The sequence below is a fragment of the Leucopleurus acutus genome (assembly GCF_964270905.1).
Source record: "Leucopleurus acutus genome assembly, chromosome: 1".
Classification (NCBI taxonomy): Eukaryota; Metazoa; Chordata; class Mammalia; order Artiodactyla; family Delphinidae; genus Leucopleurus; species Leucopleurus acutus.
This window is the reverse complement of record NC_139142.1, coordinates 190,038,357-190,050,491: the sequence shown is the minus strand read 5'-3', so window position 1 is coordinate 190,050,491 and position 12,135 is coordinate 190,038,357. Positions and strand designations below refer to the sequence as shown.

The 12,135-nt window shown below is 43.9% G+C and overlaps 1 protein-coding gene across 6 annotated transcripts in view; it reads right to left on the bottom strand.

The window, feature by feature from the left end:
* MLLT10 (MLLT10 histone lysine methyltransferase DOT1L cofactor) overlaps window positions 1-11,701 on the bottom strand; it is a 248,288-nt gene extending 236,587 nt beyond the window's left edge. For 4 of the 6 annotated variants that reach the window (XM_082853775.1, XM_082853770.1, XM_082853772.1 and 1 more), the window contains exons 1-3: window positions 11,437-11,701; window positions 11,146-11,305; window positions 8,541-8,620 (exon numbers count right to left, since the gene is read on the bottom strand). In XM_082853775.1, the coding sequence (XP_082709901.1) occupies window positions 8,541-8,620; window positions 11,146-11,305 (240 nt within the window). In that variant the 5' untranslated portion in view covers window positions 11,437-11,701. Of the gene's footprint in view, window positions 1-8,540; window positions 8,621-10,336; window positions 10,585-11,145; window positions 11,306-11,436 lie in introns of those variants that run through there. The other 2 variants (XM_082853771.1, XM_082853774.1) reach the window with 2 other exon arrangements.
* Between the last annotated feature and the right edge of the window lie 434 nt (window positions 11,702-12,135).

Genomic DNA, 12,135 nt, shown 5'->3' with positions numbered 1-12,135 from the left:
ATCCCACATGGCGCAGATGAACTAAGCCCAGACGCCACAACTACTAAGCCTGCACTCTGGAGCCCATGAGCCACAACTACTGAGCCCACGTGCCGCAACTACTGAAGCCCATATGCCTAGAGCCCATGCTCTGCAACAAGAGAAGCCACTGCAATGAGAAGCACGTGCACCACAACAAAGAGAAGCCCCCACTCGCCTCAACTAGAGAGAGTCCACGCACAGCAATGAAGACCCAACGCAGCCATAAATAAATAAATAAATAAATTTATTTTTATAAAAAGTACGTTTTGGCCACGACTAAGAAGCCCGCATGCCACATTGAAGATCCCGCATGCCACAACTAAGACTTGGCACAGCCAAAATAAATAAATAATGAATACTTCTTTCTTAATAAAGTTTTTTTTTTTTAAAGTGAAAGAAGGTTTTATTCAGGCAGAAACCCACTCCATAGACAGAGCGTGGGCCGTCTCAGAAGGCAAGAGGCCAAAATAAGTTATGTTTTAAATATTCAAATAAATAAATATACTCCTTAAGACTATAATAGGGACTTCCCTGGTGGCGCAGTGGTTAAAAATACACCTGCCAATGCAGGGGACATGCATTCGATCCCTGGTCTGGGAAGATCCCACATGCCGTGGAGCAACTAAGCTTGTGCACCATAACTACTGAGACTGCACTCTAGAGGCCATGAGCCACAACTACTGAGCCCACGTGCCACAACTACTGAAGTCCGCGCTCCTAGAACCCGTGCTCTGCAACAAGAAGCCACCACAATGAGAGGCCCATGCATCGCAACGAAGAGTAGCCCCCGCTCGCCACAACTACAGAAAACCCACGTGTAACAACAAAGACCCAAAGCAACCAAAAATAAATAACTAAATAAAATTGATTCTTTAAAAAAAAAATAAGGTGGAATTAAAATGTAAACAACAATAAAACTGATTTTGCAAGATAAAGAGAGTGAACGTAAGGTGTCCTAAGGTCCTTGGTTTTGTTCAAAAGGAGTACAAAGATTAATCTTAGGGCTTCCCTGGTGGCACAGTGGTTAAGAATCCGCCTGCCAATGCACGGGACACAGGTTCGAGCCCTGACCCAGGAAGATCTCATGTGCCTCGGAGCAACTAAGCCCGTGCACCACAACTACTGAAGCCCGTGCACCTAGAGCCTGTGCTCTGCACGCAACAAGAGAAGTCACTGCAACGAGAAGCCCGCGCAATGCAACGAAGAGTAGCCCCCGCTCACTGCAACTAAAGAAAGCCCCGTGCACAGAAACAAAGACCCAGTGCAGCCAAAATTAATTAATTAATTTTTTAAGAAAAAGATTAATCTTAGACTCACAGAAAAAATATAAAGTATGCACATTAAAATATTAAGGGCAATCACTAAAAGAAAAGAAATGGAACATATAACCTTCAAATCAGACCAGATTTTTTAAAAGAAGAATAAAGAATAATCACTCCAACTGAAGAAAATAAAGAGGAAAAAAAATAAGCATGGTAAATAGATAACACAAAAATAGATAACACAAAATAGATAACACAAAATAAAAATTTAAGAAGCCCAAATGTATCAGTCATTACTATAAATGTAAACAAATAATCTGTAGACCATGTTAATACAGATTCTTAGACTACATTTTTTTAAAAAACCAAGCTTCACTATATTTACAAGGATGTTCACTGCAGCACTATTTGTGGTTATGAAAAACTGGAAACCTAAATGACAATCAATAAAGGAATTAAATAAATTACAGTACATTCTGTGACAGAATACTAAAAAGCAGATAAAAAGAACAAACTAGATCAATATATATCAGTGTAGTGATGTCACAAGTAGCTATGTCACAAATCACAGAACACATATAGAATTTACCATTCCTGTAAAATAATACACTAGTTGGTGGTGTGTATGGATATATGCGTGTAATAAGAAGGAGTAAAACATAGATGGTGGTATATATATACAACGGACTATTACTCAGTCTTAAAAACAAGGAAATTCTGCCATCTGTGACAACATAGATGGACCCTGAAGGCATTATGCTAAATGAAACAAGTCAGACAGAAAAAACAAATACTATATGATCTCACTTATATATGGAACCTAAAAAAACCAAACTCAGAAACAGAGAACAGATTGGTGGTTGCCAGATGCAGTGGGTAGTGGGTTGGGGGAAATGGGTGAACGTGGTCAAAAGGCACAAACTTCCGGTTATAAGATAAGGGAGCTCTGGGGATGTAATGTACAGCATGGTGACTGTAGTTAACAACACTGTATTGTGTATTTGAAAGCTGCTAAGAATAAATCTTAAAAGTTCTCATCAAAAGAAAAAACAATTTGCAACTAGGTGAGGTGATGGATGTTAACTAAACCCTCTGTGGTAATCATTTTGCAATACATACGTATATCAAATCATTACGTTGTACACCTTAAACATTCTGGTGTTACATATCAATTATAGCTCAATAAAACTGGCAAGAAAAACATATAGAGAGACTGGCCCCACAGACATTAAAAGGGTAATGGCTGACCCAGACTGGGGAGAATACAAATAGTACTTCAACTTAATTTTTTAATTTATTGTTCTTTTTAAGCAGAAGGGAAGATTTGAAGCAAATATGAAGAATGGACATTTGTTCATTCTGGGTAGGGAACACACAGATGGTCATTTTATGTTTTATACTGCTCAGAACTACTCGTGATAATCAAATGCATATTAATATAATTTTAATTTGTAGAATTAAATCTAAATATACTTACTGTGATTAAGTGTATTTCATATGGTTTTACAGATTTATAGTAATTTATTTGCATTATGTATCTCAATAAGAAAAAAATTTTAAAATAAAATAGTGCATCCCTAGATCAATCCCTAAAGCCCTGGTTTTGAGTCCATCCAGTGGTTCCTCCCGAACAATGTAAAAAGCCAGGAAGAACTGAAATAAAGAGAGGCAGAGCAATAGAAGAAAGTTACAGCTCACCTCCTGGAGGAAAGGAATCATCTTTCATTTAGAGCAAGAAGAGCAAGACCTAAACAATGCAAATACTTAATGAGCTTTTGGCCATTTTATTTATTACACGATGCACTGTCAACACATTTTCCAAGCAGAATAATTAAATATCTAAAATATCCTCTCTCGAGCTTCCCTGGTGGCGCAGTGGTTGAGAGTCCGCCTGCCAATGCAGAGGACAAGGGTTCGCGCCCCAGTCCAGGAATATCCCACATGCCGCGGAGCGGCTAGGCCCATGAGCCATGGCCGCTGAGTCTGCGCATCTGGAGCCTGTGATCCGCAGCGGGAGAGGCCGCAACAGTGAGAGGCCCACGTACCGCAAAAATAAATAAATTAATTAATTAAATAAAATATCCTCTCTCTGTATCTCATTAAAATTGTATAAGTAGGTAAAATTTCTAATAAATCTCTTCAGCCTATGGTAGTTACAAACAGATACACAGTAAACACAAAAACAGTCATCAGAATTTCCCTGGTATCACAGTGGTTAAGAATCCACCTGCCAATGCAGGAGACATGGGTTTGATCCCTAATCCAGGAAGATCCCACATGCCGTGGAGCAACTACGCCCATGTGCCACAACTACTGAAGCCTGCGTGCCTAGAGCCCGTGCTCTGTAACAAGAGAATCCACTGCAATGAGACGCCCACGTGACGCAGTGAAGAGTAGCCCCCCCCCCCGCAACTAGAGAAAGCCCATGCGCATCAATGAAGACCCATCACAGCCAAAAATAAATAAAATAAATTTACTTTTTAAAAATGTTAATTTAAAAAAAAAAAAAACATACACATTAAATACAAAAACAGTCATCAGAACTTCCCTGGTGGCACAGTGGTTAAGAATCCACCTGCCAATGCAGGGGACATGGGTTTGATCCCTGACCCAGGAAGATCCCACATGCCATGGAACAACTAAGCCCATGCGCCACAACTACTGAGTCGGCGCTCTAGAGCCAGCGAGCCACAACTACAGAGCCCACGCACCACAACTACTGAAGCCTGCGCACCTAGAATCCACGCTCCCCAACAAGAGAAGCCACCGCAATAAGAAGCCTGCGCATAGCAACAAAAGAGTATGAAGCCCGCATCTAGAGAAAACCGCACTAGAGAAAACCCACGCACAGCAACAAAGACCCAATGCAGCCAAAAATAAATAAATAAATTTATTAAAGGAAAAAAAAAAACAGTCATCAATGAGTGTTTTAACCTCTAACCTTGGGACTGACCTGGTGGTGCAGTGGTTAAGAATCCGTCAGCCAATGCAGGGGACGAGGGTTCGAGCCCTGGTCCAGGAAGATCCCACATGCCGCAGAGCAACTAATCCTGTGCACCACAACTACTGAGCCTGTGCTCTAGAGCCCACGAGCCACAACTACTGCAGGCAGCCCGCATGCCTAGAGCCCGTGCTCCGCAACAAGAGAAGCCACCGCAATGAGAAGCCTGCGGACCACAAGGAAGAGCAGCCCCCGCTCACCGCAACTAGGGGAAAGCCCACGCTCAGCAACGAAGACCCAATGCAGACAAAAATAAATAAATTTATTTTTAAAAACAAAACCTCTAAACACTGTGACAACAGTTAGTAAACAATGAAGTCTAATGAAAATATTTCAATAAAAATTCTTGGGCTTCCCTGGTGGCACAGTGGTTGGGAATCCACCTTCCAATGCAGGGGACACGGGTTCAATCCCTAGTCCGGGAAGATCCCACATGCCGTGCAGCAACTAAACCCGTGTGCCACAACTACTAAGCCTGTGCTCTAGAGCCCATGCGCCACAACTACTGAAGCCTGCGCACCCTAGAGCCCGTGCTCCACAACAAGAGAAGCCACCCAATGAGAAGCCTTTGCACCACAACGAACAGTAGCCCCCACTTGCTGCAACTAGAGAAAGCCTGCGCACAGGAACCAAGACCCAACGCAGCCAAAAATAAATTAATTTTAAAAAAAAATTCTTATTCACTTGAGGTGAATAAAGCAATTCGAGTGTTTTTTCCGAACAATGAATGCCTAACAAAGAGCTTCCCTTAAAAACCAACCAAACTTTCCCTCAATTCCCCATCTATTTTTATTTTCCTCTTTCCTTATTTTCAACATTCAATCTAACCCTGCAATCCTTACTCTTTTCGATGCCCTATCATGAGGGTTCTGCCCAAACCAGAGAACTACAATTGCTGTCTCAAGTACTTATCTTAGTCCTTCAGCATCCTTGGCAGCAATGTCACCATCAAAAACTCTTTCTTAAAAAAAATAATTGTGGACCTCCCTGGTGGCGCAGCAGCTAAGAATCCACCTGCCAATGCAGGCAACACAGGTTCGAGCCCTGGTCCGGGAAGATCCCACGTGCCACGGAGTAACTAAGCCCGTGTACAACTACTGAGCCTGCGCTCTACAGCCTGCGCGCCATGACTACTGAAGCCCGCGCACCTGGAGCCTGTGCTCCGCAACAAGAAAAGCCACCAGAATGAGAAGTCCCCGCACCACAACAAAGAGTAGCCCCTGCTCGCCACAACTAGAGAAAGCCCGTGCGCAGCAACGAAGACTCAACACAGTCAAAAATAAATTAATTTAAAAAACAAATTAAAAATAAAATGGGGGTCTTCCCTGGTGTCACAGTGGTTGAGAGGCCGCCTGCCGATGCAGGGGACGCGGGTTCGTGCCCCGGTCCAGGAAGATCCCACATGCCACGGAGCGGCTGGGCCCGTGAGCCATGGCTGCTGAGCCTGCGCGTCCGAAGCCTGTGCTCCGCAACGGGAGAGGCCACAACAGTGAGAGGCCCATGTACCGCAAAAAAAATAAAAATAAAAATAAAAAAATAAATAAAATGGGTATACAATGTTAATATTAAAAAAAAAAAAAAAAAACTGTCTTTGTTGCTACTGGACCCTGCAGGTTCTCCTTTCCTGACAGTTCATTATCCATCCTTGGAAACTCGTTCTTACTCTCCCAAATGTGAACATTCACCATAGTTCTGTCTTCACTCTTCTTTTCTCTAACAAAAAATGTCACTTGTTTCCCAATCTTCCTTCTATGCAGCTCCAACTCTAACTTCTCCTCATTACTTTAACCCTAAATTTCCAATGAAAAATCCTAGCGGCATCAAAACCAACATGCCCAAAACAACTTTCCTTACTCTTCAAATTTGCTCTCCTTCCTTTGCTACTGTTAATGGTATCACCATTCCAGAGTGCTCAACCTTGACATCTCAGAATCATCTCTGATTATTCCCTTTCCTTCACCCCACATCCATTTGTCATTTCCTCCTTCAAAATGCTCCCTCTTTCTTTCTACTCCCTCCCTTTCTACTCTCACATTTTTATAGTACCAGCATCCTAAGACTTTCAGTTTCTAACCTCCCCTTTCAAAGCCATTCTATATACAACCAAACTTCTTGTCTAAAAATACTTTATTTGTTCTGGATTTTTACTCCTCAGTATCTGTCAAGGTACCACCAGTTCATAATTCCCCCTCTTCTGAAAAGTGAGCTATCCCAAACCCACAGAGATCTCCCTGTGTCTGAGCAACTCAACCCTATTGTCTAGCCATGGCTAGCTAACTGGTCCAGAACTAGACAAGCCAAGACAGTTTTTTTTTCCCCCAAGAGGAACATGAGATTCACACTGCGATTTAGCCTCTTGAGACAGGAGACAGAAAATATTAAGAGCTGAAGTATGGCCATCTTTCACCACAGGAGGCAATATACAACACCTTGGTTGAGAGCTTCATCACAGCCCAGACTCCAACTAGATATGTATTTCTCTTAAAAGTACGATATCTTTATCTATGAAATGAAAGTAACAGAATATCTACCTCATATATTTGATAGGTAAAGAAAATAATTGGTATAGAACATTCAGCACAGTATCTGACAAATGGTAAACAATCAAAAAAGTTAACTATTGATTTTTGGAGTAAGTAGCAGAGAAAATCTGCAGAAAAGAAAAGAATGAAGCAGACACACAGAGAAAAGCAGAAATAATATTAAAACTAATTCCATTCCCGTTCTAATTCATGGGTACATTTTCAGGTTAGGTTTCTTGGCTACTATATCCTTATAACAAAATGCCCTTTCTTTGCTTATTTAAGCTTGGAATGAGTTTTTGTTTTTTACAAACAATCCTACCTTGTATAATTGTACACTACAGGAATTTAGAAGACTCTGTGCCTCTTCTTTCATTAACGACCCCCACCATCCTACCAAATAAAGCTAAAATAAAATGGGTCCTCCAATATACCTTTATATACCTTTTAAGATAAATACTTTATTCACCTAAATATCCTGACCATGACCTCAGAGAGGAAAAAGAAATAGAAACAGGCAACAAGTGGCATTTGAGGCAAATAATGCTGCCATTTTACCACTCCCCATTCAACTCTTTATCCTCCCTCTCTTGATACCCACTTTCCTATTTTCTAATCTTTCTCTGGCCATGTATCTACTGTGACATCCCCTGGAAGAGCCTCACCTTACTGTCAGTGTTTACTAACAAATTAAAGCATAACTTCCTTTGCTTGGTGACCCATCAACCCCAAACCATAACATGCTACAAAGAGGAAAAAAGACAGAGTAAACCTATACATACTTTAAGTCCTAAAATTTTCATTATTAATTTCATCCTCCACTTGCCAGTTCCCATTTCTGTAACACTAGAATAGCTGAAACTCTGGTACAGTGCATTCCCACACACAAAGAAAACACATCAACAGAATATTGCTCTGAGTTTCACAATCCTATATAAGCTACTCAGCCATTATTTCTTATCAAAAATTGCCCAGACAAAAATAAAAGCTTCTGTTCATACTATCCATGTAGGTAAAGAAGTTGAAATATTTGTTTTCTACCTTCTGTCACATACTCTAGTCAACAACAAAAGGAAGAAACTATCACACTGCAAATGGTAATACTTTCATGTGATTAATGAAGATTAAATCTTTTTCTCCCTCATATTTCCAGAAGTTCAACTGGAAAAATGATTTTGGCCACAAAGAATAAACATTCCTCCCTCATTCTTACAGAAGGTTTACAGAAGTGTTCAGAAAGAAGGTTAGCCAGCCAAGTCAAAAAAAGGAAGATTTTTATGTTGCTTTGCCAAAGAGACTGAATGTCTGAAAATACTGAGCAAAGTTAAACTTTACCTGTATAGATATAGTAAAAAGAAATATGAATCATTAAACACTTTTTTTAACTCAGTAAACAGAACCTAGCAAAATTATCTCAATATAACTTACTTATGTCCTACTGCCATTATATTCCAACTATGATTAGCCAATTTAACCCTCAAACCAGTAGGCACGGCTAAGAAAGCCCAAATACAACTTTGTATTTTACCTGTTCTAAATATCCATCAGTATATACTTATGTGATTCAATTTGTTTTTCAGATCTTATAAAACCAGTTTAAAACTGTAAGTCAATACTTGGCCCAAATTCAATATTTGAACAAAAGACTGAAAACCCCTCAAACTGAAACATGAGTGTGTAGCATCCTAAGCTACTCACGGAAGTATTTTAATGTTTTTGATAAACAGTCCTTACCACTCTGGCTGCTCTCTCCTGAGATTCACATTTCCTGCAAAACCATGGTCCAGTGGGTACTTGAACAATGCCATAGCAAGCTGTTGGGAAATAAATGTTTTAAAGTAAAGTAAGATTTGAATAATTATGTAAAATCAAATACCCTTTCAAAGCCCTATTAAAGTAATTACCTCTGAAACTATTCACATAAACCACCTGCTTTGTAAAGAACTTAAACATGATATATTTGTTTATAATTTATCACCTAGTTAAAATTGTGACATTTTAACTAAATACTAGAAAAATAATCTTTTTCTATTCTATTTCAATTAAAAAGTATAAACACAAATTTTATTCTTATAACAGAAAAAATATTAGATAAAATTTAACATTTTTCTTTACATAGAATAACTCTAATTAATTAATTCATTCCTATATCCTGAAATTTAAATAGCAAGCATTTTAGATACATGAAAGTGAAAATTATTTCCAAATCACCTTTCAAAACAAACAAGACATTGCAGGAAAGAAAATGAAATGTAATGTTAAAAGTAAAATGCTTCTATTTAAATGAAATGTCCAGAATAGACATTTGTCTATCTGTCTATAGAGACATAAGGTACATTACTGGTTGTCTAGGACTGGGGGAGTTAGGAAGAAATGGGGAATAACTGTTAACAGGTTCAAGGTTTCTTATTAGGGTGATGAAAATGTTCTAAAATTGACTGTAGTAACAAATCCAAAACTGTGAATATACTAAAAACCAGTGAATTGTACACTTTAAGTGGGTTAATTGTATGGTATGTGAGTTACATCTCAATAAACCCGTCAGAAAAAAAAAGTAAACTACACATTTATTTCTAACATATAATGTTCCAACAAGTGATCTGTATATCACACATCCAAATCACAGTCTAGTTGCGTACAAAACTGTTTTTATATTAACATTTACCTAACTCAAAACTTAACATTTTCCAAAAACCTTAAAACACTAATATCCAACTGACATTCTCTTGAATGAGCTTGCTCAGAGGTAACTTGAAAATATATCAAATATTGGAAAGCACTTAAAGAATATAAAATCAGCACAAATTTTTAAAACTCCAAAAGCTAAACTTCTAATCCCTTTTAAAATGTATCGGAGTAAAAATATTCTATCAGCCAAGAAATACAGCATCACAGCCCAAAAACTTACATTTTAATTCAGAAATACTTCTAGAAAAGAAATTTTAACACTTAAATGAACACCTTCTAAATTGGGAGATGAGACTACTTAGCATCATTTATCATCCAATTCATAAGAAATACCTCTCTACAAGTGCCAATGAACACTATAACGGAAATACACTATACCAGTTCTGAGACCTTACAATCAGTACCTAGTTTTAATACACATGGTTTTCACTCCTTACAAGAGTAAGGTGTGCAACTCCGCCCTTCTTTAAAAGAACTGGGGATACATGCATGCTCAGGTTCGGTTACTCACTATCTCCTAAGTCCCCCTTCCCAGTTCTGAGATTCCGTTCTATAAAGAATACAGTTTAGTCCCTTACGCTCAGGCTTTCTCTCGTTTAGTAGCGCCCGATACACTCCTGAATCTCTGCCTCACTCAACGCCAGATTTAGAAACGGGAAGGGGGGCCGGGTTGGTGCACAACAAGGGGAGTACAAGAGCCACCAAAAAATGCGGCCTGTTTTTCGGCCCCCAAATTTTCAGCCTCAATTCCTTACCACGTGAAATGGAAAAAGTCAGAACCTTCAAACGGCCAGAAAACTACCTTAGTGTCCTCGGCTTTTCTGTATATCCCCAAAACTCACCCAATGGAAACACCCAGACACAAACTAAGATGCTCCCCGAGTCACTGGCGGCGCCACCACCTCCTCTTCTGTCCAGTCACTGAAGCTGAGGAAGGGGCCCGATGAGGCCACTCAACAGCTTCATCCACCACCCCGAGCAGCTCAGCCCAGCCGCGCCCGCGGCGGCGCGACTGCGGCGACGGCCTTCCGCCTCTTCTCCGCGGGAAGCTCCAGTCCGCAGGAGCGGCAGCAAGGTCTCGGCCAGAAAGCTTGGGGTGCGGCAGCCGGCGCCCTCCCCCCCCCCAAATCTAAAGCGGCAGGGCAGACCCCCGAGCTCCGGATCCGCCCCCGCGCGCCGCGCTCCCGAGCCCGACTCCATGGTACAGGAAGTCTCCAGACACTGCGGCAGACGGCGCGGCGGGAGGGGGAGGGGGCTCCCCACTCCCCAACCCGTACCCACAGCCGCGGGGCCACGGCCGAGGGGCGCGCGCCCGGGCCCCGACACCCCCTCGCCGCCGACCCCCGCCTCCGAGAGTCCGCAGACCCGCGGCTCCGGGCGCAGGCGGCGGCCGAATGACACTTGAGAGTGAACGCAGCATCACATGACAGTCCAGGCCACACACACTTTCTCCCACATGCGCAGCCCACACCCCTTCCGCCCCGCCGCCGACCCTCCGAGTCAATCCCCGGCCGCAGAACGGGGCGGGGGCGGGGGCGGGGGCGGGGCGGGGGGAGGGGCGGGAGGGGAACTGGCAGTTGCTGCCAAGGTGGGGGAAGTGGTGACGGTTGGGAGAGGCCGGGTTCGGCCCGGAGGGCGGTTGGGTGTTTACCTTGATGCACCGCGACGCTGCAGCCGTGCCCGTCGCAATAAACCAGCGGGTTCTCGGCCCAGCCTCTCTCGTCTGAGCAAACGCAACAGCCTCCAATCATCTCCTTCATACTATGGGAGACCTCGTCCTCCAGTGACACGGGCCGGTCGCTAGAGACCATCTAAGAGGGAGTTGGGGGGACCATTAAAAAACACATGCAAGCCAATGAGTGCTTCCCCCCGCCCAGTCCCCCGCGCCCCCGCTCCCTTCCCGGCGCCCCGGCCCCCGCCCGCCGCTCGGCCGCTCGCTCACTCGGGCTTTGCCGCTCAGTCACTCACGTTCCGCACAGGAGTCAGGAGCCATGTCCTTGCTGACTCCCCCCACCTCCCCTCCACCGCCTCCTCCGCCTCCTCCTCCTCGTCTTCTTCCCTCCCCACCTCCACCCGGCGGCTAACGCTGGAGCCCGGAGAGGGCACACATAATCAAGTAGGCCTCCGCACAGGCGCACTGGGGGGGCTCCCGCTGGGCCAGGGGCAGCGAGGGAGGGGAAGGGGGTTGCGCTTCCTCCTCCGAGCGTCACTCGGCGTGCGCGCCCGCCCGGCGACCGGCGTGAGGGAAAAGGCCCGGGAGAGGCGAGGCCTGCGTGCGCGTCGCCGCGTCCGGCCCGCAGCCCGGGCCTGCCTCCCGGCCCCTTCCCCTCCCCCGCGCCGCTCGCAGCCGCCGAGGTGTGCTGAGGGGGAGGGGGCGAGGGGAGCCCGTGGCGCGCCGAGGCCGGAACAAGCCAACTGGAGGGCGCGGGGGCGCGCACGCGGGGGCGGGGACGTTGCGGCCGTCTTCTGCAGTGCCGGCCGCGCGGGCTGCGTGTGCACGTCGCGAAGAGGCCTCGGCGGGAGGGAGGGTGGGAAGGGAGGATTCCGAGGACTGGCAGAGAGGACGAGTTTTGTCTGAGTAGCTGGAGGGGACTCCCAGCGGGCATCTGAGAACCTACCTGCAGGCCTTTTCCTCAACAAC